The 22,841-nt window shown below is 37.3% G+C and overlaps 1 protein-coding gene across 1 annotated transcript; it reads left to right on the plus strand.

Annotated features, from left to right (window-relative positions):
* The first annotated feature begins 17,213 nt into the window (after window positions 1-17,213).
* On the plus strand, window positions 17,214-22,422 carry sost (sclerostin). Its single transcript, XM_030122258.1, has 2 exons — window positions 17,214-17,760; window positions 20,308-22,422. The coding sequence occupies exons 1-2, from the start codon at window positions 17,523-17,525 to the stop codon at window positions 20,715-20,717; spliced, it is 648 nt and encodes a 215-aa protein (XP_029978118.1). The 5' UTR covers window positions 17,214-17,522; the 3' UTR covers window positions 20,718-22,422.
* The last annotated feature ends 419 nt before the right edge of the window (window positions 22,423-22,841 follow it).

The raw sequence follows: 22,841 nt of genomic DNA on the forward strand, positions 1-22,841 counted from the left end.
TCTGGGAAGAGGGGTAACCCTAAAAAAAAAAGATAAGGATGCTCTGTGGTTCAACTGGTTCAAAAAAATAAATAATAAAATGAGTTGAGCATGGACTTAGTTATCCCTGTTAATCTTTAAAGACCCAGTGTTATTTTTGTGGCAGTTCCCAAATGATTTTTCTTCCCTATTTAACCTTTCTTTACGTGATTTATCACCATTTATCATATTATCCTCTGTATTTTGTATTTTTTCAGTGAAAGTCAGGTATTTTCCTGTATTTAATTCACTGATCATGTAGATGTTCATAAAGGCTTAGATTAAAGTTGAGGGTTAACATATCAAAAACAGAGAAAACCAAAGAAAAAGTGACCTTTTCATCAAAATATGTCAATAACTGAACATGAAACAAGTGTGTCCATCCACTGTCATTGATCCAACTCCATGGGTTTTACTGGTGAATCAATGTTGTAGAAGATGATGGTGTTTCCACAGTAATGTCCAAATGGGTCATATCTGATGACCATGAAAAGATGACAATTTTTTTTTTTTTTACACCAATTATTTACATGTATTGATAGGATTAATGGAGCAGAAGTAATTAGACATTTTATATCAGTCGATGCTTTAGGCTGATGGTGGCTGTTTGGGTCTTTATGGGTTAAAGTTGTGTTTCCCTTCATTTAGTTACAGTAGTTAGTAGTATAGTAGTTATATTAACCCATAAGGACCCAAAGTAACTTTTGTGGCAGTTACCAAATGATTTTTTCTCACTATTTAACCTTTCCTAAGTGGTTTATCACCATTTGCTAGAATATTGTCCTTTGAATTTTGCATTTTTTCCAGTAGAAATCATCCATTTTCCTATGTATAATTGACTGATCATGTAGATGTTCATAAAACCTCTCCATAAATTCAAAGGTTATTATATCAAAACAGAAGAAAATGAAGAAATAGTGACTTTTTCAGTAAAACATATCATTAACTGAACTTAAACCCAGTGTGTCCATCTACTGTCATTTATCCAACTCTATGGGTTTTACTGGTGAATCAATGTTGTAGAAGATGACAGTGTTTCCACATTCACTGTGGAGCCTCTGAACGTCCAAATGGGTCATATCTGATGACCATGAAAAGATGACAAACTGCATTTTATACCAAATATTTACATATATTTATAGGATTAGTGGATCAACAGTTTAGATGAGTAGATGCTTTTGGTCGATGGTGGCTGTTTGGGTCTTTATGGGTTCAAGTTGTGTTTCCGTTCATTTAGTTATAGTAGTTCGTAGTTATATTAAAGTCAGACAAACCAGAAAAGCCTGCACATACAGTAGCTCCTCTGCTGCTACAGTAAAACACACTTCACTGTAACAAAACATAGTTGTGTTTAGGGCTGAACAATATGGACAAAATTTCATATCTCGATATTCATGCCAGATATCTCAATATGGATACGATATGACTACAGGTTCAGTGAAAACCGAGCATTTTTCAGAAAAATACAAACATCATAATACAAAAGAATGTGGAAAGTGCAGTTTTATTTATAAGAACTCAGTGCCAGTCATCAACATAAGGTTTGTGGTTGGCTGGCCTTAGCGGTGCATTCAAGGGCAATCATAAAAATGAAATTTGTTGTGACTTCCAGAGCTGTACATGCTGGGCGAGCGCAGTGGAAATCTATATCGTTTATATCATTGCTTTTTCAATATTAATATATTGAATCTTCATATCTAGATATCGATAAGATAGCGATATATCTTTCAGCCCTAGTTGTGTTTGACTGTAACTGCTGCAGCATCCACTAGGTGGCGCCAAACCCCTGTTCATACTCCCCATTTTAAACCAACATGAGCGACCACGACCTATGACAAAAATAGAGCAACAAGGGGAGAAAAAAGAAAATAAAGCCAGGAGGGAAAATGACATCAAGACTGGGAATCAGATGACAGAAAGTGTATGAGAACACTTTCCAAGTCCAAGTCTCCAAGTGTTGATGCAAATGCTATTTTATGTTTCACAAGACCGGACCTACACACCTGGGATGGACCAGTCGAACAGCATGACATCCAAAGGGGTTACTGAGAAGGCTCAAACCAATTGGAATTAGTCTCCATACCTTCTACACGGTCTATTCTCTCCACGGTCCTTTGCACAGCAATTATCGTGGACCAGCTGCGTGGTCCCTTAGGGGCCCCAGTAAACTAGGGACCTCCTCCTTATTCTCACTGAATTCAAACTATATGGCAAGTTAAGAATTTCACTCAACATTGCATTCAGCACACAGAAAGCATGCAGGTTTTTTTTTAATCTACATGAACTAACCAGGTCTATAATATTAAACTTGTTTACTACTAATCTTCATCCATTCATATCATTATCGTTGATGGAGAGTTATTGCAGGTGCAGGATTTAGGAAGTAGAATCTGAGGTCAGGAAGTAACTTGAGTAAAATGGAGGGATTATGTGCTGAAGTAGGTTATCGGTCCCTTAGTGGTAACTTTTTGAGCAAATCCAGGATGGTCATTTCCGAAATCTCATCAATAACCACTCTGATCTTTTGGTGTAATGAAGTGCCATTTATTTCGACTATGCACTGTGGCTTTTTTTTTTGTTGCCGGGAATCTTGGGGGAAATATTTATAGCTAAGGCAGGAATCAAAGCAGACCAGTTCCTGTGAGAGGAGTGTGTTCACCGTCACATGACCTGTTCTCCTACTGACACTTTATAAAAGTCTGGAGAGATATGTTTAAAATGAAGACGGCTTTGTTTTAATCTTCATGTAAGATGTTAGTATAACTCAAATAGAAGGTAATTAAAGTGAGATGCCTTCTCATATGATCTCAGAGCCAATTCATCAGCTTTGCAATAGGTGTGGACGCTTACGTTTGATTCTTGTTTATGGAGGGAAGTGATTCACTGGTGAGAAACAGGATGCAACTTTGGCCTTGATAAATTAGCCCAGGAACAGATTTTATTCCAGCCCAGATCTCAGTGCATAAAGTTATCAGTTGCCTTTGAAATTTTTATTGCTAGTTGACTCATTTACCCCATTTCCCTCCAGTTTTATGAAGTCCAAATACCAATGTATTTTCAGAGCTCCAAAAGTCACTTGCATTTTTTTTTTCCCCATATGCTCTAGTTCATCAAACTACTTAAAATATGATTACAGCCCCTATACCCTTGCCTGTAATTCCCAACAGCTTTCCCCGTATGGCTCTGCTTTCATCTTCGTCCTCTTTTTTTAATGGCTTTATCAAATAGAAAGCACATGATGCTCTCTTTAACCCATAAAGACCCAAACATCCACAGCCAACCAAAAGTATCTGCTGATCCAAAATATTCTATACCTGCTGATCCACTAATCCTATCAATACATGTAAATAAATCAGGTAAAATGCAGTTTTTCATCTTTTCATGGTCATTAGATATGATCTATTTAGATGTTCAGAGGCCCCATAGTGAACATGGAAACTCTGTCATCTTTCACCAGTAAAACCGTGGAGTTTGATAAATGACAGAGGATAGAAACATTTGTTTGATGTTCGGTTAACCCACAAAGACCCAAACAGCCATTGGGTACCTAAACCATCTACTGATCTGAACTGTTTAATACCTCTTGATCCACTAATCCTATCAATACATGTGAATAATTGGTGTAAAATGCAGTTTGTTGTCTTTTCATGCTCATTTTGATGAAAACTGTCATCTTCTATAACACTGATTCACTAGTAAAACCCATAGAGTTTAATAAATGACAGTGGATGGAGACACTTGTTTTATCTTCAGTTAATGCTATTTTTATTACTGAAAAAGTCACTTTTTCTTCAGTTTTCTCTGTTTCTGATGTAACGACGCTCAACTTTAATCTGAGCTTTTATGAACATCTACATGATCAGTTAATTAAATATAGGAAAATGCATGATTTTCACTGAAAAAAGCAAAAAAAAAAAACAAAAAACAGAGGATAATATTATAATATATGATGATAAGTCACTTAAAAATGGTTAGATAGAGAGAAAAATCCATTCTCGGAACTGCCACAAAAGTAGCACTGGGTCTTTATAGGTTAATGATATCCAGTCGTGGAAAAACGAAAAGTCGTGGAAAAAAAGAAAGCATGGAATGCCTAAAAGCACTGTTTTTGGCAGTACAATGCCATAGCTATTGATGTAAGAACTGAAGTGATTTTGGTTATTTTCAAGAAAACATGGAAAATGCCTAGATATCGGCTTTTAACCCTATAACACCAAAGTATTATATTTGATACATGAGTTTTGAAGCCCTCTATGTGATCAGTGTGATATTTTTTTTTTCTTAAAAAACCTGATGTATACAGTTAGATACATGCAATATGTGGATAATCCACCAGGGGGGAGGATTTCATTCACCAGAGGCCTTTCCAGTGACACTACAAGATTGTCATTAATGAGGAAGGAGGCAGAACTTTGCCAATTTTGAAAAGGAATTACCAATTTGTTAGACATGTTTGTGTTATATTGTGTTTTTGTTCGTTCAATAATAATAATTTTTGAGCATTGAAACCCGATGTATCACATATGATACAAAATTTAAACTCATACATGGAAATTGCTATTTGAAAAAAAATGTTGGGGTTGTTTAGAAAGACCATTACAGGTTCCATTTTCAAAGTACTGGAATTTTCTGTCAGTGATTTAATGGTTCAGGCTTTACAGGGTTAAATTAAACTCTTATGAGGTATTTTTGTTGTTATCATTATATTTGTCCGAACAAATGTACCTTTAGTTGTACCAAGCACTAAAATGAACAAGAAACTAAAGAAAACAAGGGGTGGTCAAGTAATTTTTCTGTGACTGTATTATGTTGAAAAAGTCATTTTTTCTTCAGTTTTCTCTGTTTTTGATCAAAAATAACCCTTGAATTTACTCTGAGCTTCTATGAGCATCTACAAAATCAGTGAATTAAATATAAGAAATATATGATGAACACTTAAAAATGCAAAATACAGAGGATAATATTGTAATAAATGGTGATGAATCACTTAAGAAAGGTTAAATAGAGAGAAAAACTCATTCGAGGACAGAAGTAGCACTGGGTCTTTATGGGTTAAATTCTCATCCTAATATCCAATTCACATGACAAATGACGGAAAGGGTGGAAAGGCAGGAGGGTGAAAAGAGAGAAATGCACATCTGTGGCGCAGCACTAATTATTAGGAAATACTGAGAGTAAAGGAGAAAGAGAGGGAAGGAGAATGGGCTTTGGAGCTGAACACTTCTCAGATCCTCTTCCAAATGACTGTGCCTGTGGTGTTGCTTGTTTTATCCTCATCATTTTACTGCACTTGCTGTGTGGATCTTGCGGTCCTTCAATTTAGTGCTTCAGATATGTACTCTAAAGCTGCCACAAAAGCCCTTCAAACAGTTAACAAGTGTTCTCAGGCAACATATTTTACTTTTAAAACAGGGACAGATACAGTTTAATTCTCTGTGCTGTTCCCTACATGATTATTTACCGCTGTTTGAACGTACTGACAAATGAGAATAGACAGAAAAGTGGTGCAATAATGATGAAAACACTTAAAAGGAACCGCTTGATTCCTGCGGGAGGAACAATGCTCTTAATTTAATCATAAACAAAAGCGTCCTCAGAAAGATCTCCTAGCTGTGCCTGTCGAGAGGCATTTAATTGTTGTGAAAAGCAGTAGGGTGACATTGTTGAAATGCAGGCCAGGTTTTCATCTTTTTAAACAGATTTTACTGCCACACTAACAGTACAGAGCTGCGCATTATCAATCCGCCGTGTCACCCGAAGGAGCAGATTTAAGCCCAGCTCTTACAGTGTCCTGCAAAAGCAAAAAGCACATTTATCAAGTTAAGTATTTTCCAAACATTCACTCTAAAAGCTCATCACAAGTCTGAGGATCTCAGACTAAAAACTTTGGATGAGTGGGTCAGAGTGGGCTGTGTAAGGAGTTTTGGAGGAAGTGTATTTGAGTGATACACATAGAATTCATGTAATCCACTCCAGATGGCCTGTACCACTCTATTAACATCTCGTACCCATATTTAACTGGTTCATATTCACAATATATTTATTATCCAAGTATCACTGTATCACTGGTAATGTGGAGCATTATATTCTAAGATTGTTCTAGGTTCACTGTGAGTTAACCCTTTACAGGACACTCATAAATACTCTGAAATTCAAAATTTCACCCATAGTGTTTCATTGGAGGACATAACAAGACTTAATTACTTTTGGGAAAATTTTCTAGATTTTTTATTGTCAAAATGAAGGTTAATGAAGTTACCATATTTGGTTCCTTGCCCAAATTTGACACTAAAAAAATAAATAAATCCAAGAAGTATGTATTTATGTAGTAAGTATGTATGTACACTGGAAAAGTGTTGATTGTCCATTGTTAAATTCATGGATTACGGAACTTTCATCCTGCATAGCTACTGAAAGGCTCATGTGCACAATTAAATTGAAAACTCATGTATTCCACAAGATATGGAATTCATTTCAAACATTTTTAGAATCAAGGCCTGATATCTCATCGTCATAACTTACAAAATTTAAACCATACCCCCCCCCCCTTTTTTTTTTTTAAATGATGTTTAATTATGTATCAGACATACAAAAATGGATATTGATAAGTATTCAAGTCACTATTACTTATATTATCTGTCAATTATTATTTGTTATTTACTTTCACTGCTGTTTCAAAATTCAGAGATGGTTTGGGGGGGTATTGTGTGCTCACTCACACAATATTTCCAATTCATGTCAGAAAAGATATGTAATGTGTTAAAACTTTAGTAAAGATATGTGTTAAAAAAAAAGAAAAGAAAAGAAAAACATGTAGGGTGAAAGTAACATGTATTTTAGAACATTAGACCAACATAAGTGCTGATCCAGACACCTGTCAACGTACACATTATCCCTTTGAACATCATTCCTTATATTAGTACCATTACTTCACGGTACCTAACAAAGCAGGTACACTCACTGTTCATGCAGAGGTGGACTTTACAGACCCTGTAGACCACATTGGACCTGAGATTGTTGACTCACTGTCCTCACTGCAGTGATTCCTAACCTTTTTTGGGTCGTGACCTCATTTTTACATCACAAATTTCTGGCAACCCCAGACATTCAAACCGGAGACTTCTTTTTTTTTTTGGCTGAAATGAATTTGTTTTTGATCATGTAATAGCTTGCTATGCCATGTTGCAAATAAACATTAATTTTAGATGACATTTGGGCTATCTAATGTATATTATTATGGACGGAGGCAGAAAAGCCAGGTGTAGATTACTGCATAAAGTGAGACTTTATTTTCCTTGGTCAGGATATGTACAGTCAGTCCATCTTGGATTTACAAGGCTGACAGTTAATACTGAACAAACAATAACTCAAACTATGAATTATGAAAGAGTTTCACCTTAAACTGGCCGCAATGAACATGTGAAAGATAAACAGTACTGCAGTGTTTCAGTTTCACCTTCAGAGTTTCAACTGCTAGAAATTTCAGGTGACCCCATTTGAATTCCAGGCGACCCCACGTGGGGTCCCAACCCCAAGGTTGAAAAACACTGTCCTTACTGGAACTGCTGCTGTCAGTGTCTCATAAATAATCAAAAATTGTCACTTGCACCCGTTGGAGACTCTGTGGGACAAATAATGCAAATCACTATCATATTTTCCGGAGTTGTCCAGTGATCAAACCATTCTGGGAGCAGCTATGTGAACATTTAAATAACATCTTTACTGAAAAAATTCCTTGTAAGTGTGAAGCCCTGTACTTAGGAGATATTTCCTGTGATAACTGGACTCTAAAAGTAAAAAAAAAAACCTCTTGTTAATGCTTTAGGCAACAAGTAAAAAGACTATCACTAGATAATGGTTAAAGCCTGAAGGATAAACTGAAGAATGGATCGATATCGTACAGGACATTTACATTTTGGAGAAGTTAACATTTTGTTATAAAGGTCAAAGGGAATTTTTTTTCACTATTTGGTCAAAATGGACAAACTAAGTAAAACCTGTAATTGATTTGAATTGAATATATCGGTTATGTGAAAACATTTACCTGATATACATTTCTGTTTAGGTTAGTGTAAACATACACACCTTAATGTGTCTTATTTTGCTGATGAAGAAGTGGCGCAAGCCCTCTTCTCCTGCCCACTTGTGATATTTGTTCTATATTCTACTAAAAAACATGGATCAGCAACTCATTCTTTTATTCACATTTGAGGTGTAGACATTGAATTGTACCTGAAAGGGAAGTTTTATATGATTTACTTCTCCAAATAAACAAAGAATGGAGAAAAAAAAGGAAAAATAAATAGTCACTTCCCCGATAAAGGGTTAATGTTTTCACACCACTCAAAAAGTGACAAAAAGTAGTCACATCCCACTCATGAGAAAATCATACAGACATCTCAAAAACAGTAAAATGTATTTATATACTGTATCATCTGTAGCTTTGCATCACACTTTGTGCTCTCATGTATATAAGGATCCACCCTGTGTTGAACTATACAGCTTAAAGTCACTGTTTGCATAATGTGTCCACCCTTTTTGGTAAGAAATGCTGTTTCACTTGTGGAGAAAAGGTGCAGGAAATTACCGTATGAGTGAAAAAAAAAAAGAGAAAAAAAAAGCTAGATTTTCTCAGGAAGCTGCACAGTGGGTGGGCTTGGAATTGACAGCTAGCTGCAGCACCTTTCCATGACAAGTCAAAGCATGACCACTTTTAAAACCTCTGCTAATAATTAGCATTTATTGGATTACATACAAAAGCTGTGGATAATCCACACATGCTTATTATCTTGTTTTATTAATCTCGTAAAAAGCAAAGTTGGGAGTGATTCTCCATGCTCTGAACTGAACCATCTCTGTGTACAAAGAGCTGGCTTCAGTTCTTGCAGATGCAGCAACTGAGCCTGTTTGTATTTTCATGCTTAATTAGCACACCTTGCAAAGTATTCTGGGATATTTTGACATTCAGAAAGAACATCCGACCCTTGCACTGAAGCGGCACCAGATTTTTCATCCACCTCCATCACCACATCCTTCTGATATTTTCATAAACGGAGCTTCGATTACAACCTGCAAAAAATGCTTGTCAAGCACGATTTGGAAAATTAAAGTGAATCTCATAAATAGCTCTAATGTGCAGTTTGAAGCACCACATGTTGTTTTATTTGTTTTATTAAGCAATTAAACATTGTAATCTCTTTTGCAGCATTTCCACAGGTTGAAATGTCAGGACTTGTCTAAAAGAATAGAATAGAATAGAATAGAATAGAATAGAATAGAATAGAATAGAATAGAATAGAATAGAATAGAATAGAATAGAATAATCTTTTATTGTACTCCAAGTTACAACAAAATTGGTTCAGGATGCCCTTACCAAAGTGCAACAAATAAAATATTAATAAATATAAATATAAAATCACTTTGTCAAAAATAGAAAATACAGACAGGAATATAAAGAGGACATTTTGTATTCTATAGGGAGGGACTGTAGTGTGTGTTTTGGCCTACATTTGAGTCCTACATTGAACTTAAAATAGGTTCTTTATTTAAGCATTTAAAGTACAGTAGGTAACACTCCTTTGGTAAACTATGGTGTTAATTATCCCCTCTGTGTCCATGCCTGCTGCACTGGTTATATTTAGATCTTTTTATAACATGTAGAGAAGCATATGGGATTGTGATTGACATCTGCATTTAGCTTGGACAGTTTTTAACAGTTACCGTTTTGTTGCTTTGTTTTACTGGTCATATGGGCTAACTGATACATCCCAAAACATCCTGTAGTGATAACAGCTGAATCGACCTTGACTACAAACATTGTGAAAGTGCAGATAAAGTTGGCACCGTGTGTGTGAGTAACACTGAAAAAAAGTGCGTCCTTTACTTTGTAGTGTGAATAATTTTCTGGATAATTTCTCTTCCAGCTCAGAATAGCACCTGTGGCTGGTGAGCGGGCTGTGTGCTGCTGGTGAGCGGTGCGCTGTGAGCCTCGTGGTGGTTAGCAAACAGCCTGGTGTGGTCTCTGAGGTCCGGCCAGGCTCTTCAAGCTGGCCACCGCTGCAGTTCCCACAGTTCCCACTACTTGGCCGCGAGGCTGTGTCAATGGGCGTACTTTCTATTTTGAAGATTCTCTGAAAAGCTCTAAGACAAACAATGGGAATGGTTGGAGTCTGATTTATAACAGGCAGGGTTAAATCTCCTGTTTTCCTGTGTGGAAACCACATAAAAGAGCAGAGTGGTGGAAGAATCCCTCTTTAGACTTTAAGGCTTATCGTGTCTCCGCTGAAACAATCACCTCCCAGTGACCTCTTGCTCCAGTGACAATATATAAAACACTCGCAGCGTAGTTCAATCCATATCTTCCATATTTGGTGTTCACCTTCCTTTTGTAGATTTATTTCCCCACAGCACTGTTCAGAACATCTGAACAATGATAAATGATTTTCATTATGACAATTCATGGATATAGTTTGGAGAGAATTATGCATATGACAATCGGCTGAGCCAGTGGAAAGTATGGAGAAGTAGCTCTGGAATTTTATACAGTGGAATAAACAAAGTGATACAGAGCAGAGCCACTGTCAATAATGAAACACTTTTAAATGTGTCCAGGGTCAACGCACAGCAGTTGATCAACGCTACAGCACTCGAAGTCTCTGCCGATTTTAGATTATTTACACATGTGCAAGCTGTGATGGCAGACATAAAGACTAACAATGTAAGCACAAGAGTGCATTTGTTTCTGATCATGTAACTGCAGCAACACTGCTTTTGACAATTCACTATTGACCGCTGTCCTGTTTTAATGCATGTATACACTGTGTGGTAATTGATGTAAGGTACATTACATAATAGATTATTTTGTAACCATATATGTGCAGCCCTGCTTTGACTTGTCATAAATGATACATTCATGGACTGATTTGTGAGGATTATGTTTTCAAGTATTGTATAACAGCCTTTTAAACTTATAAAACATCTTTCTCAAACCACTGTGAGACACCAGGATATTTATCACTCATCCTCATTTGTAGAATAGATAATTTTTCAGTATCCTCCAGTCTGGAAATGAAAACATTCGTTTTGTACATTTGAACAAATAACCTCATCAGTCCTCATTACACTGTTCCCAAATTCAGTTATCTTTGACCAAATCCAGAGGGCATGAAAATATGTGGCTTTGTCTCTGTTACATTTTATAAAGAGTCTGGTAGACTGTAATCATATCTGGATCTTATAATGAGAGGCATATGTAGTTTTTGATTCATCTTATATTGTTCATGGAACAAGCTTGAACAACTAATTGTTTTTGTACTCAGTAAAATTCTTTTGCATTGATCTGTGCTCTTGTGTGCCGTCCAACAACCCAATTTCCCATAACTTGCTATCATATTTTTTGAATTCTCTATGGTTTCTTAAACTTACAACACATTTAAGGAACTGATATCCTGAAAAATATAATTCTGCCTTGAGAAAATGAATGAATTTAATCCATTATTACAAGGCAGGAAAATGCTCATTAGTTACTTTGGTGGAATCACATGACTTTCCTTAGTCTTGATCTTGTCTACTGATTCATCATCTTCAGAGCTGCTTGGGCACCACCTCTGGGCCATTAACCAACAGAATCTGACCACTGACAAACAAGGAGACATGAAATAAAGTCTTGGAAACTTTGGAATAACATGTAAACGCCACACAGAGTGTCTGGTATGGGTTCAACTCACAACTGTCTGTCTATTCGAGTTACTTTAGAAGCTCTTGGCTTGTGTATTGAGAATCATGCTCAGCTTCAGTATTTGTAAATGTAATAACAGCCTCATCAATACTTGTCAACATGAACTATTACATTCAGACAGCTGTGAGCTAGCACATCGCTGCTCAGTGTGGACAACTTGGACAACAACTCTGTGGGAGAACATTATGTACTTAAATATATCTTTGTCAACAATAATGCAGAAGTCAGGTTTAGATGTGCGATGACAAAATATCATACATCGCATTTATTACAGCGTTCACAATTAAATATAACATGTGCTAAGATTGATTTCTAATGTGACCCTGAAGCATTTATCGTTATAATAAACCTGATATGACAGGCGGACAGTCATACATTTCCATTTGTTTCAGGCAAAACTGAAACCTTTACACGATTACTCTCACTCACATTTATAAAACCCTGACTGTTTTATGTTTCTAGGGACAGAAAAGCTGAACAAGGAGCCTGTTTTGCATAATTGCAGCTGACACATTATGAATAATTCACCCTCCTGAAAACAGAGTTAAACACTGGAGAATTTGGACACACAACAGTGCAACAATATCTTTTTATTTTCCTTCCCTCTGTAAAGAAGGGTTTCTCTTGTAACCTGTGTGATCAAGTAGTTAACAAACTTGTACAATGACCTCACACTCCCAAGATCTGGCCACGAGGAGAGAAATTTCTTGTTTATGGACCGAAAAGTTCTGTTTTTTGCCATTTCCATAAAAAATTACACTCCACCATCCTCTCGATGCTTTAGGCCGTCTTGCAATCTGGTGAGCATCTGATTGTTATTTAGGCCTCATTCTACTGTTATCATGATAAAAAAAAACATAGCGCCGAGGCCCAAGGGCTCTATAAAGAAACCCAAAGAGGTCTAAATTGAGACTATGACTGACAACCGTCGAGATGTCGGTGAGAAGGCTATAATCAGAGCTGGCTTTGTGCAGACAGCGGGACCATCCATCCTTCACTAAAAAAATCTGGCACATCCTCAGAGCTGAAGGGTTACACACAATAGGAGGACATAGCTGTCTATTTGAGTTACTTTAAAAGCTGGTGTCTTATGCAACTTCAGCATTTCTGCTTGTTCCAACAGCCTCATCAATACTTGAGATCACGAACAATTGTTTTTCAGACAGCTGTGAACTAGCACGTCAGCCTCTCAGCATGCGGACAGGTTTAGGTAGGAATGTTATGCACAGATTCTGTTATAAATATACTGTGTTTTTGTTACCAAGTAGTAGATAAAAATGTACGAAGTGGTACTTTTAGGTATAATACCAATACAATAGTCTAAAACCAGTAGCTCCCTGTGAAACTTTTTTTTTTTTTTGTCTTTTTGGTACTTTTAGTTTTTGAAAAATATGTTTATATCTAGAAATAGAGGGAAAATTATACCACTAGTTATATGCATGTTATGGTTAAATACCTGACAGTATTTTTTAATAGTTTTGTTTATCAGGTGAAAAAAAAGCAGAAAACTCTGAGAAAGTTCTTAACTTTTTATTAATATTATTACTTCATTTTACCAGGTAAAATCAAGAATAGAACATTGAGAACAGCTTCTCATTTACAATGATGACCTGGCCAGAAGCCCCAACATACAAAAACAGTGACAAAACAGAACAGAACAAAAGAAAAATGGATAAAAGGAAACAGTACAGATGAATCCAAGACTCGCAACTAAATAGTGAAGAGACTATGAAGTTAAAAACAACATAAATAACTTCTAGAATGTATACTGTCATAACTATTCAAATGTGACACAAATACTATATAAAAAATCGCAAATTTGGGGAAAATATTGTTTAAAATCATACCTATACAACAATATTTGGTTTACAACTAAATGCTTTTTGTGTTAAGTTTATTTTGTGTATTAGACTCATTGCTGGAGCATAGAGAAGGGTGCCACTTAAGGAATTATGGGTTTGAACGGCATAATAAACCTGAAATACATTCTAAGAGGCACGAATGGCAAATATCAAGTTGTTTATGTTGTGTTTAACTCCTCCTTATGTGCCCAAATTAATAGTTTGATCCATTTCAGATAAATTTGTGGACTTTTATTGGATGCATCTACTGCTACACTAACATGCAGGGATGTGTCTATTGCCTGGTGATAGCTTAAGTGTCTTTACAAGGGTTTTATAAAAAATTTTTTTATTGTTTTTTGCCTGTCTCTGTTGTCTTCTCATGTTGCTTTTCTACAGTGACAACTCTAGAAAGATTGAAAATAACCACTAAAAAGACAACAGCATGAATCATGACCTTTAACTACAGTGGGATTGTCATCTTCCTGAATAGTTTGCTGTAATACAAATGTAAAATGTAATACAGACTGACAAACATGTTCATAGCTATTTTTAAATCCACACACAAATGAAAATAATTTTATGATCATATTTGATTTATTCCATCCAGTGCTGAAGGATTAATCACAAGAAGGGAAAAGAAAGGTCAAGAAAAATAATATTGTTGACTGAATGTTCTTATGTAACACTCCGCTCACAATGTCATTATTTTAATTTGCTGCTATTTACAATTATATCTGTCGTTGTGAACCGTGATGAACGACCACTTGGCCAGAGCTCTGCAAACCCTGATTTGAGACTTGGATAAAAGAAGGACGGACTGTTCGGCCTCCATGGGAGCATCTCTGTGCCTCAAATGAATGGGTACAAGAATGTCTCCCAGCGGCGATACCAGCATATATATGCTCCCTTTTATCTCTGGTTTCTTCACTTGGCATGACTGTAGGCACTAAAAGGAGCTGGACAGTCAAAGAAAACTGCAGATTCTTCTTAATGAACCCTAATCCTATCTTTTTTTTTTTTTTTTCCTTGTCATGGCTGGACTTGTTGAGTCTCCCTCAAGAGGGCAGTGTTTGAATGAATGAAGGAGCCTCCATCTGTCAGCACTCATCAAATCACTGGAATATGAATGATGCCAAGAGCTTGGAGGAGTGTTAACATCCACTCAGGCCATATCATTTTATTTAAACCAGATTTGAGGATATTAAATATTGGATTCCCATTAAAAAACATTAGATACCCTTAAACACAATATATGCACATGGGTATCTTTTTGCAGGGGGGATTGAGTTGATGTTGATTGGATAATATCTTCTTTTTGCAACAAGAAAAGAGCTTTAGAATGTAAAATGTAATGTATAAATAAAGCATCTGGGAGCTATAATGCTGACTAATTAATGATTAAGATGAAAACTAATAGAATATTATAAAAAGGCTTGATGTTGATTGGATAATATCTTCTTTTTGCAACAAGAAAAGAGCTTTAGAATGTATAATGTAATGTATAAATAAAGCATCTGGGAGTTATAATGATGACTAATTAATGATTAACCCTTTCATGCATAGTGGTCACTCCAGTGGACAGCTATTCTACAACTGTTCTCTTGTATATTCATGGGTTTTGTTGTTTTAGCTCCATATCAGCCAACACAGTGGATATAATGCATCATCCTATACACTGTAATTCATACCGTTATTGTAAATTTGCTGTTCTTCATACACCTAATCTGCAGTGATATGCTGAAGTGTAAAAAATAGCTTGATATCATTATTAGACTGTAATTAACAGTTGTTGTTTTTGTTTTTTTTTAACAAAAAGGTGTTTTTTTTGCATATTATCTCCATGAAGTGAGTAATAACTAGTATTACAGTATGTTAAAATGTAAGAAAACATCAGATTAGCATTAAATATGTTTTTATTACATAGTTTTCACACAGTATATCAGTAAATACATGTTTCTTTGCTTCAAAAATTAAATGCATGGTGTCTAGTTGAGTGGACATTTTTGCAACTCCATGTAAAATAAGTTCATACTTTTTTTTTTTTTTTTTTTTCAATTGCATTGTTTTTTTAATGCTTAAAGAGGAATAAAAACACTCATGAAAAAAATCTTAAGGTTCTCATAATTCATGCATGAAAGGGTTAAGACAATGGTTCCCAACTTTTTTTGACTCGTGACCCCATTTTAACATTACAAATTTTTAGTGACCAGACATTCAAAACAGACTTTTTTTGTTTTGTTTTTTTGCTAAAATGAATTTGTTTTTGATCATGTAATAGTTTTCTATACTATGTTGCAAATAAACATTAATTTTAGACAGCATCTAGGCTATATAATGTATATTATTATGGACAGAGGCAGAAACGCCAAGTGTAGATTACTGCACAAAGTGAAAATTTTATTTTCCTTGGTCAGGATATGTACAGTCAGTTCAGCTTGGATTTACAAGACTGACAATTAACAAACAATAACTCAAACTACGAATTATGAAAGAGCTGCAGCATCTGAAACCGACCACAATGAACATTTGACAGATAAACAGTACCACAGTGCTTCAGTTTCAGCTTCACAGTTTGTCATGTCTTTTATTATTAGTATTATGATTGTCTCTCTCAACTCACTATATACAGGGTGGGGAAGCAAAATTTACAATATTTTGAGGCAGGGATTGAAAGACAGTGTATGACCAATTAGTTTATTGAAAGTCATGAGAATTTATTTGCCACAAGAAAATTGACATAATAGAAAATGTTTTTATTCTATGTGTCCTCCTTCTTTCTCAATAACTGCCTTCACACGCTTCCTGAAACTTGCCAAGTGTTCCTCTAATATTCGGGTGACAACTTCTCCCATTCTTCTTTAATAGTATCTTCCAGACTTTCTCGTAATAGTTTTGCTCACAGTCATTCTCTTCTTTACATTCTAAACAGTCTTTATGGACACTCCAACTATTTTTGAAATCTCCTTTGGTGTGACGAGTGCATTCAGCAAAATCACACACTCTTTAACGTTTGCTTTCCTGATTACTCATATGGGCAAAAGTTTCAGAAAAGGTATGGATAATAGTGTTAGGTATGATTATGACATCAATATATGTTTGGTTTCAAAACAATTGACGTAGTGCCTGCTGAGAAAAAACAACTAAATGTTCATTGTAAATTTTGCTTCCCCACCCTGTATATTTTTTTATTAATAAGTTTTTTGTTTTTTTTCCTATTTTTATCAGTTACTAGAAATTTCAGGCGACCCAATTTGAATTCCAGGTACCCCCATGTGGGATCCTGACCCAAGGTTGAAAAACACTGGGTTAAGATGATAACTACAAGAATAATATGAACAGGCTTGTGTGAGGGGTACGATGCAATGCAAAAAAAGAAAGAAAGAAAGAAAGAAAGAAAGAAAGAAAGAAAGAAAGAAAAACACCTCAATGCTTTGCGGATGTGATTAAAGGGGGTGGGGGGGGGGTGGGGGGTTATAAACTTAATTCCAACAACAGCACAATAAGATCTGTCCACATCCGCTCTGGCATTAGCCCTTCCTCTCTTCTCTTCTCTCCTCCCATCTCACCTTTTCCTCCTTCTCTTCTCTCCCTTTCTTCTCTAAACATCTGACCTTTTCCTCCTGCTCGTTCCTTTCACCTCACTCTTCCTCCTCTTAAACTCTCATTGCGCACGCATCCAGACCTCTCCCCACAAGTTTCTCAATGAATTTTGCGCCCAGGTTCGACCCCTCCCACTTTGTGTAAGCGCTTAATTGTCATCCTTGACGAAACTTGCGTAGGCTTAAATACCGTGTGCGCCTCTTGCATAAGGGTGGAACTGACCAACTTGTGCAAAGCGGGCATCTCTTTCAGCACTTTTTTCCCCCTCCTCTCTCTCTCTCCTCTCTTTTTGCGCGTTTTTTCCCCCTCTTGTGCCGTCAAGCATGCAGGTGTCTCTGGCCCTCCTCGTCTCCAGCTCGGCTCTCCTGCTGCTCCAGGGATGCTGCACCGCAGTCAAGGAATGGAAGGTACTAAAAAATGATGCCACCGAGATCTTACCGGAGTACAGAGAAAACACACGGACACCCCAGGAGGCGACACAGGCGTCGAACGGCAGCAATAACAACACTTTGAATAACAGGGCGAAACACGGTGGAAGAACAGCAAACACAGTCTCCTACAGTAAGTATTCAACTAAGAATGTGGGATGTGTGTTTGTTTGTTTTTTTTTTTCCATAGATGAGTTATTGCGCAAAGAAATTAAATTCTAAGCAGATGCGCGTATTTTGTGAAATTACTGAAATTCATCCAGATCAATGATAGGATTTAATAATAACGGAGCTTTAAATAATTTAAATGGGTTATTTATTTGGTTAAATTTAGGTCAACCACTAACAGCAGAAATGTACATACAGAGTGGAAACAAGTGCACCCAAACATTAAACAAGTGTTCTTAGATTTGACGCAAAAATAATTTCAGTTCAGAGACTATTCTTACGAAATCGTTTCCTCCTTATATGTAAGTAAAAACTTTTAATCAAACTCTTCATGATGGAAGACAGATCCGTCAAGTTTATAATTATGGTTATTATCCAAATATGTGTTTGCGTTCTAAAGGGATGGGTGTTTTCATTAGACTTTTTTTTTTTTTTTTTTTTAATATTTTACAGTGTGTGTGTGATTGAAGTCTCTCAAACTGATGGAGTCCAGGCTTTAACAATATTTGGATCTTGCGTCTTTATTTTTGCTTAATTTCTCCCCCCACACTAATTACCAAATTAAGACCAGCTCTTGCGTGGGTGTTTTCTTACTCGCTCGGTGCCAAAGTCGAGTGTGATGAGAGCGCAAAGACATTTTTGTGGTTTCTTCACTACACGGTTTGAAGTGGAGCATTACACAAAGATCAGGGTTTTTTCACGTTGTCTTCCAGGTTATTTCCTTCTGTCTTTATACTATTAGTCAGGCTCTACTTACACCATAACTATTTGATTGCAACAACATGTCTCCCAAATAGAAAACCCCACAGTTTATTCTTCAGGAGATGTCTTTGGGGGTTTTGGAAATTGCTTTTTAAATGCAACACTGCCTTTGAGAATGATTCCCACCTGTGACCAGTAAATGTGGGATATTCTGATTGGCCTTTTGCGTGTATAATCTCATGCACGCCTCATGAATTCAACATGGGTGGTGCAATATCCTCACAGTTTTGTCTTTATTTAATCATGGTCACTTGAATCAGGGATTAGACAAGAAAATGACTGCTTAGACCAGATGAACCACACCTGATGTGGAATTTACCCGTCAACATCTGTTACAGTGACTAATTATTTTATACCGTAGACATATCACATTTAGGTGCTACTGCAAAATAAAAATAAAAGGCCAAAAATTTATACTTAAACCAAAAGCATGTGTTAGATTACGAGTGGAATTCTTTATAGATTCCATAAAAGGGTTGAAAAAAATACGTCTTTTTATAGTGGATATGAAGCAATAGACAGTTTCACACACACAAGTGGAAAAAAATCTCCAGGATTCATCCGTCGGTGGTCTTCATGGTGTTAAAGCAGAGGCTTCGACCACTGCCTGGCCTCTCTCCAGTTCCCTCCTGAAGCTTGTCTCTCATCACAAAAGGAGAAGTAATAGCTCACATAACTGTACAGTAGTCTAGTATGTTTTTTTTGTTTTTTTTGTCTCATTAGGTTTTTTTTTTCAGAGTGACAGTTGACAAGGAAACCAAAAATACAGCAGAAAAGTGTAACTGAATTCAACCCGTGTGTGCGATAAAAATCACACACCAAGGTTCAACACATAAAACAACCTGACTTCTTTGGATACCCTGGTAATTGCTGGAAACCGCTGCTCAGTGCGTGTGGTAGGCATTGTGTACAACTGCGGTCCCTTCAGCTGCGGCCACAGAATAACACTAGATCAGGTTCTCATGGGGATGAAAAAAAGGAAGTCACCTCACATAAATCCTTTGTTCAGCCCTTTTTGCACAGAAAGCCACAGAGGAAAACAGATCCTTCTCTGAGTGTATCATTTCTTAACCAACAGTTCCTTTCACTCCTTTTTTTACACAGTGCTTGTAAAAAATGGGACAATAACTCATGCGTACGGCTGTTAAAAAGCTGTGGCTAAAATATAGGATTACAGGCTGAGTATGTTGTCTCAAATCAGTCTGGCAGATGTCCAGATTGTTCAGAATTTTACAGTTGCAGCACTGCTTTAAAATAACCAGACAGCTATTTACTCTTCCATCACATACATTTCCTGAGGGCCAGCGCTCTATGCCAGCTTTCCTTCCAGCACAAACCTCCATTAGTTTTGATTGAGCTTGAGCTGTTTAATGGCGCTCTGGTCTGGATTTGCTATCAGCTGATTGCTGCCAGCTGGATATCTTTGTCAAACCCTATCGTCAGCTAATCATTAGACCATGAATCAAATTCAGAAACTGAACTGATCTAATCACATTGGCTTTGACCTAATATACATGTACAAATTTTGACAATAAGTTGAAGGTCTGAACATTTTAAGTAGTGGGATAGTATAACAGTATGGGATTTATGGTACAATTTTGGACTGTTTTAAGGTTGAGAGAAAAGTATGTCATGGGCAGTTCTGAAGTAGTTAAAATGCAGAATGTCCGTTTCAGTGCGTCATACTTTAGGGTGCTTGTTTTGGGCTGAAGCCATGAGTGTAATTGTGACGTGTTCCTCTCCAACCTAGGTGCTTCTGAGCTCAGCTGTCGGGAGCTGCGTTCCACCCGTTACATCACAGACGGATCCTGTCGCAGTGCCAAGCCTGTTAAGGAGCTCGTGTGCTCAGGCCAGTGCATGCCAGCGCATCTTCTGCCAAACTCCATCGTCCGCGGTAAGTGGTGGAGGAGCAGTGCCACGGACTACCGCTGCATTCCAGCTCACTCACGGACACGGAGAGTCCAGCTGCAGTGTCCTAACGGCAACACTCGGACTTACAAAATCCGCGTGGTGACCTCCTGCAAGTGCAAGCGCTTTAGACCCCACCACAACCAGTCAGTGGCCAAGGACGTCCCGAGGCCACAACGCAACAAGAAGCATAGTCGTTTGTCTCCGGACCGAAGCAAGAACAACACACCGTTGATGGGTAACTCGTACTGAAGCTGCTCTTCATCGTTCATTAAAGGACAGAGACCAAAGCACATTCATACACAAACACCACACACCAACATATCTCCTTAAAATGTGGAGGAGATGCAAGAGTAAAATTCAAAGAGAACTCATTCATAAGCTAATTGTTGGGCTGATCTAAAGTCATCGTACAGACACTATCAGTCTATGTTTTCCAGCCATTTGTCAGCATTTTTGTGAACGTTTGTTTTGTTTTGCATGACAAAATGAGTGTACCATCAATGTCAAGGGCTTGCCATGGCTCTGGCTGGTCAGGAGATGTAGCACTGTGTTGGATAACATGAGTATCTGATCACCCCAACAGCTGAAATCCTCCCTCAGCTCGTCTTCCGCTCTGTCACAAAGAGATTTCATTTAACCATAATGAGAAGTCCCGTAAGGTTTCAGACCCACCTGAACAAACATCGAGCGGATACACAACAACACGGCACCATAACTAAGTTGTAAAGGTGTATCTTCACTCCTGAGTGGTTGTAATCCATCTCCTTTTGGCTGTGTTCGGAGGAGATGGTGGCAGCTCTGGGGGCTCAGACGGTGGGATGTTGACAGGTTTTGAGAGGCCCTGGCCAGTTCCCAAGTCCAGACCTCACTCATCAGGACAGCCCTACAGCGCTCTCCAAACTGCGGCAACCTCTACCAGGCCTGTCAGTTACAGTAGCAACTTTCCCATGACTTGATACAGAGAGTCAGGAAAGAGAAAGAAACAGGGGGAGTAAACGATTTTGTCAGCTCTGACACCACAGGGGCACTGGGTAATCCTGTGACTCCCTTAAATTACTAAATGAGCCCATTCCTGTGTTAGGATTTGAGTCATAAAAAGCAATTTCCTCTAGATGTAGCCAGTTCCTGTTTGTTGGAATCACACAAAAAGTGCACATGTGTGTAGGAGGCATCAGAAAATTGTGCGTGGTCGGGTTGTTACCTAGAGGCAGAGCGTTCTCCAGCACACCCACACTGGAATTCAACAGGCCAAACAGAACAGCAAACACCTTGCTTTAGCCAAAATCCAACTGTGGTATTTGCCTGCAGTATTCTAGACATTCCCACTCCTCTATAGATCAATTGTGTAAATAGTTCACAGGAAAGATCAAAGTTAAAAATAGCATAATGAAAATAATATTTAAATTTTAGATCCGGAAGGAAGAGGAAGTGGCAATACCCAGTCTGTCACTGCAGACAACACAACCGTCTTCCTCAGAAATGCCCCAGATGGGATTGTGCTTCGTGAAGAATACTCACAATGTTTCCGTTTATTGTCAGCAGTCCGTTGTTTTTGCTCATATTGCTTCCTGACTTCAGTTGTCTAAACTGTACTGACAATGTTTGCTTCTTTTCCAATTGTATGTTTGAAATAGCAACTGGAACGGGTTTTGTCATGTAAGCTGAGAGCTGCAATTGCATAAAGTGAGTGTACATATCATACCTGTGTGGTCTTTTGCAGAGTTGCCCTCGTATGACAGGGTGTAAAAGAGAGAGAGGGCTGTTTTCTACAGACACAAGAAGGACTATTATAAAGAATGAACTGCATATTTATTTTTTATTTCAACATTTAAATTATTTATGCAACCTTTTGTAGTAAATGATAGCCAATATTGTCATATAGTATGATAGAGACTTTGGAAATGAAATACTGTACAGTACATAATAAAGTAAAGGCAGGTATTTGAAACATTAATGGCTGTCTTATTTGTATCTTCCTATATGTTTGACTGATTTATTCTTACCTTTTTTTTTTTTTTTGCAAGCATTCCAAGGAAATGTCCAAATTGGGTTGTGTCTGTACAAACACATCTATGCATTTTGGAAAAGTTATGGTTTGCCAGCCTCTGGAATGTCTGCAGAGTTTTCCAAAAGGAAAAGAGGAGGAATATGCCCTCTTGAGTTCTCTGTTCAGTCACAACACTGACATTTCTTTGTATTTGAGGGGTGGGTATAAGCCGTAGCCATCATTCAACATCACTCTGCTACTGCCTCTCCTCCCTCAAGGCTCGGCGCTTGATTCACCGCAAGTTTAAGGGTTTAAAATGTATTACACTTTGCTCTACTTGAGAACTCTGTGCCTGTCATATCAGGAGTGTGCTTGCCAAAAAGTAC

The sequence above is a fragment of the Sphaeramia orbicularis genome, chromosome 19, assembly GCF_902148855.1.
Source record: "Sphaeramia orbicularis chromosome 19, fSphaOr1.1, whole genome shotgun sequence".
NCBI lineage: Eukaryota > Metazoa > Chordata > Actinopteri > Kurtiformes > Apogonidae > Sphaeramia > Sphaeramia orbicularis.

Excerpts from the sequence above, each read along its gene's own strand:
- sost (XM_030122258.1), top strand. The coding sequence starts at position 17,523 with ATGCAGGTGTCTCTGGCCCTCCTCGTCTCCAGCTCGGCTCTCCTGCTG. Across the intron at positions 17,761-20,307 it reads AGCAAACACAGTCTCCTACA|GTGCTTCTGAGCTCAGCTGT; the intron begins GTAAGTATTCAA and ends TCTCCAACCTAG.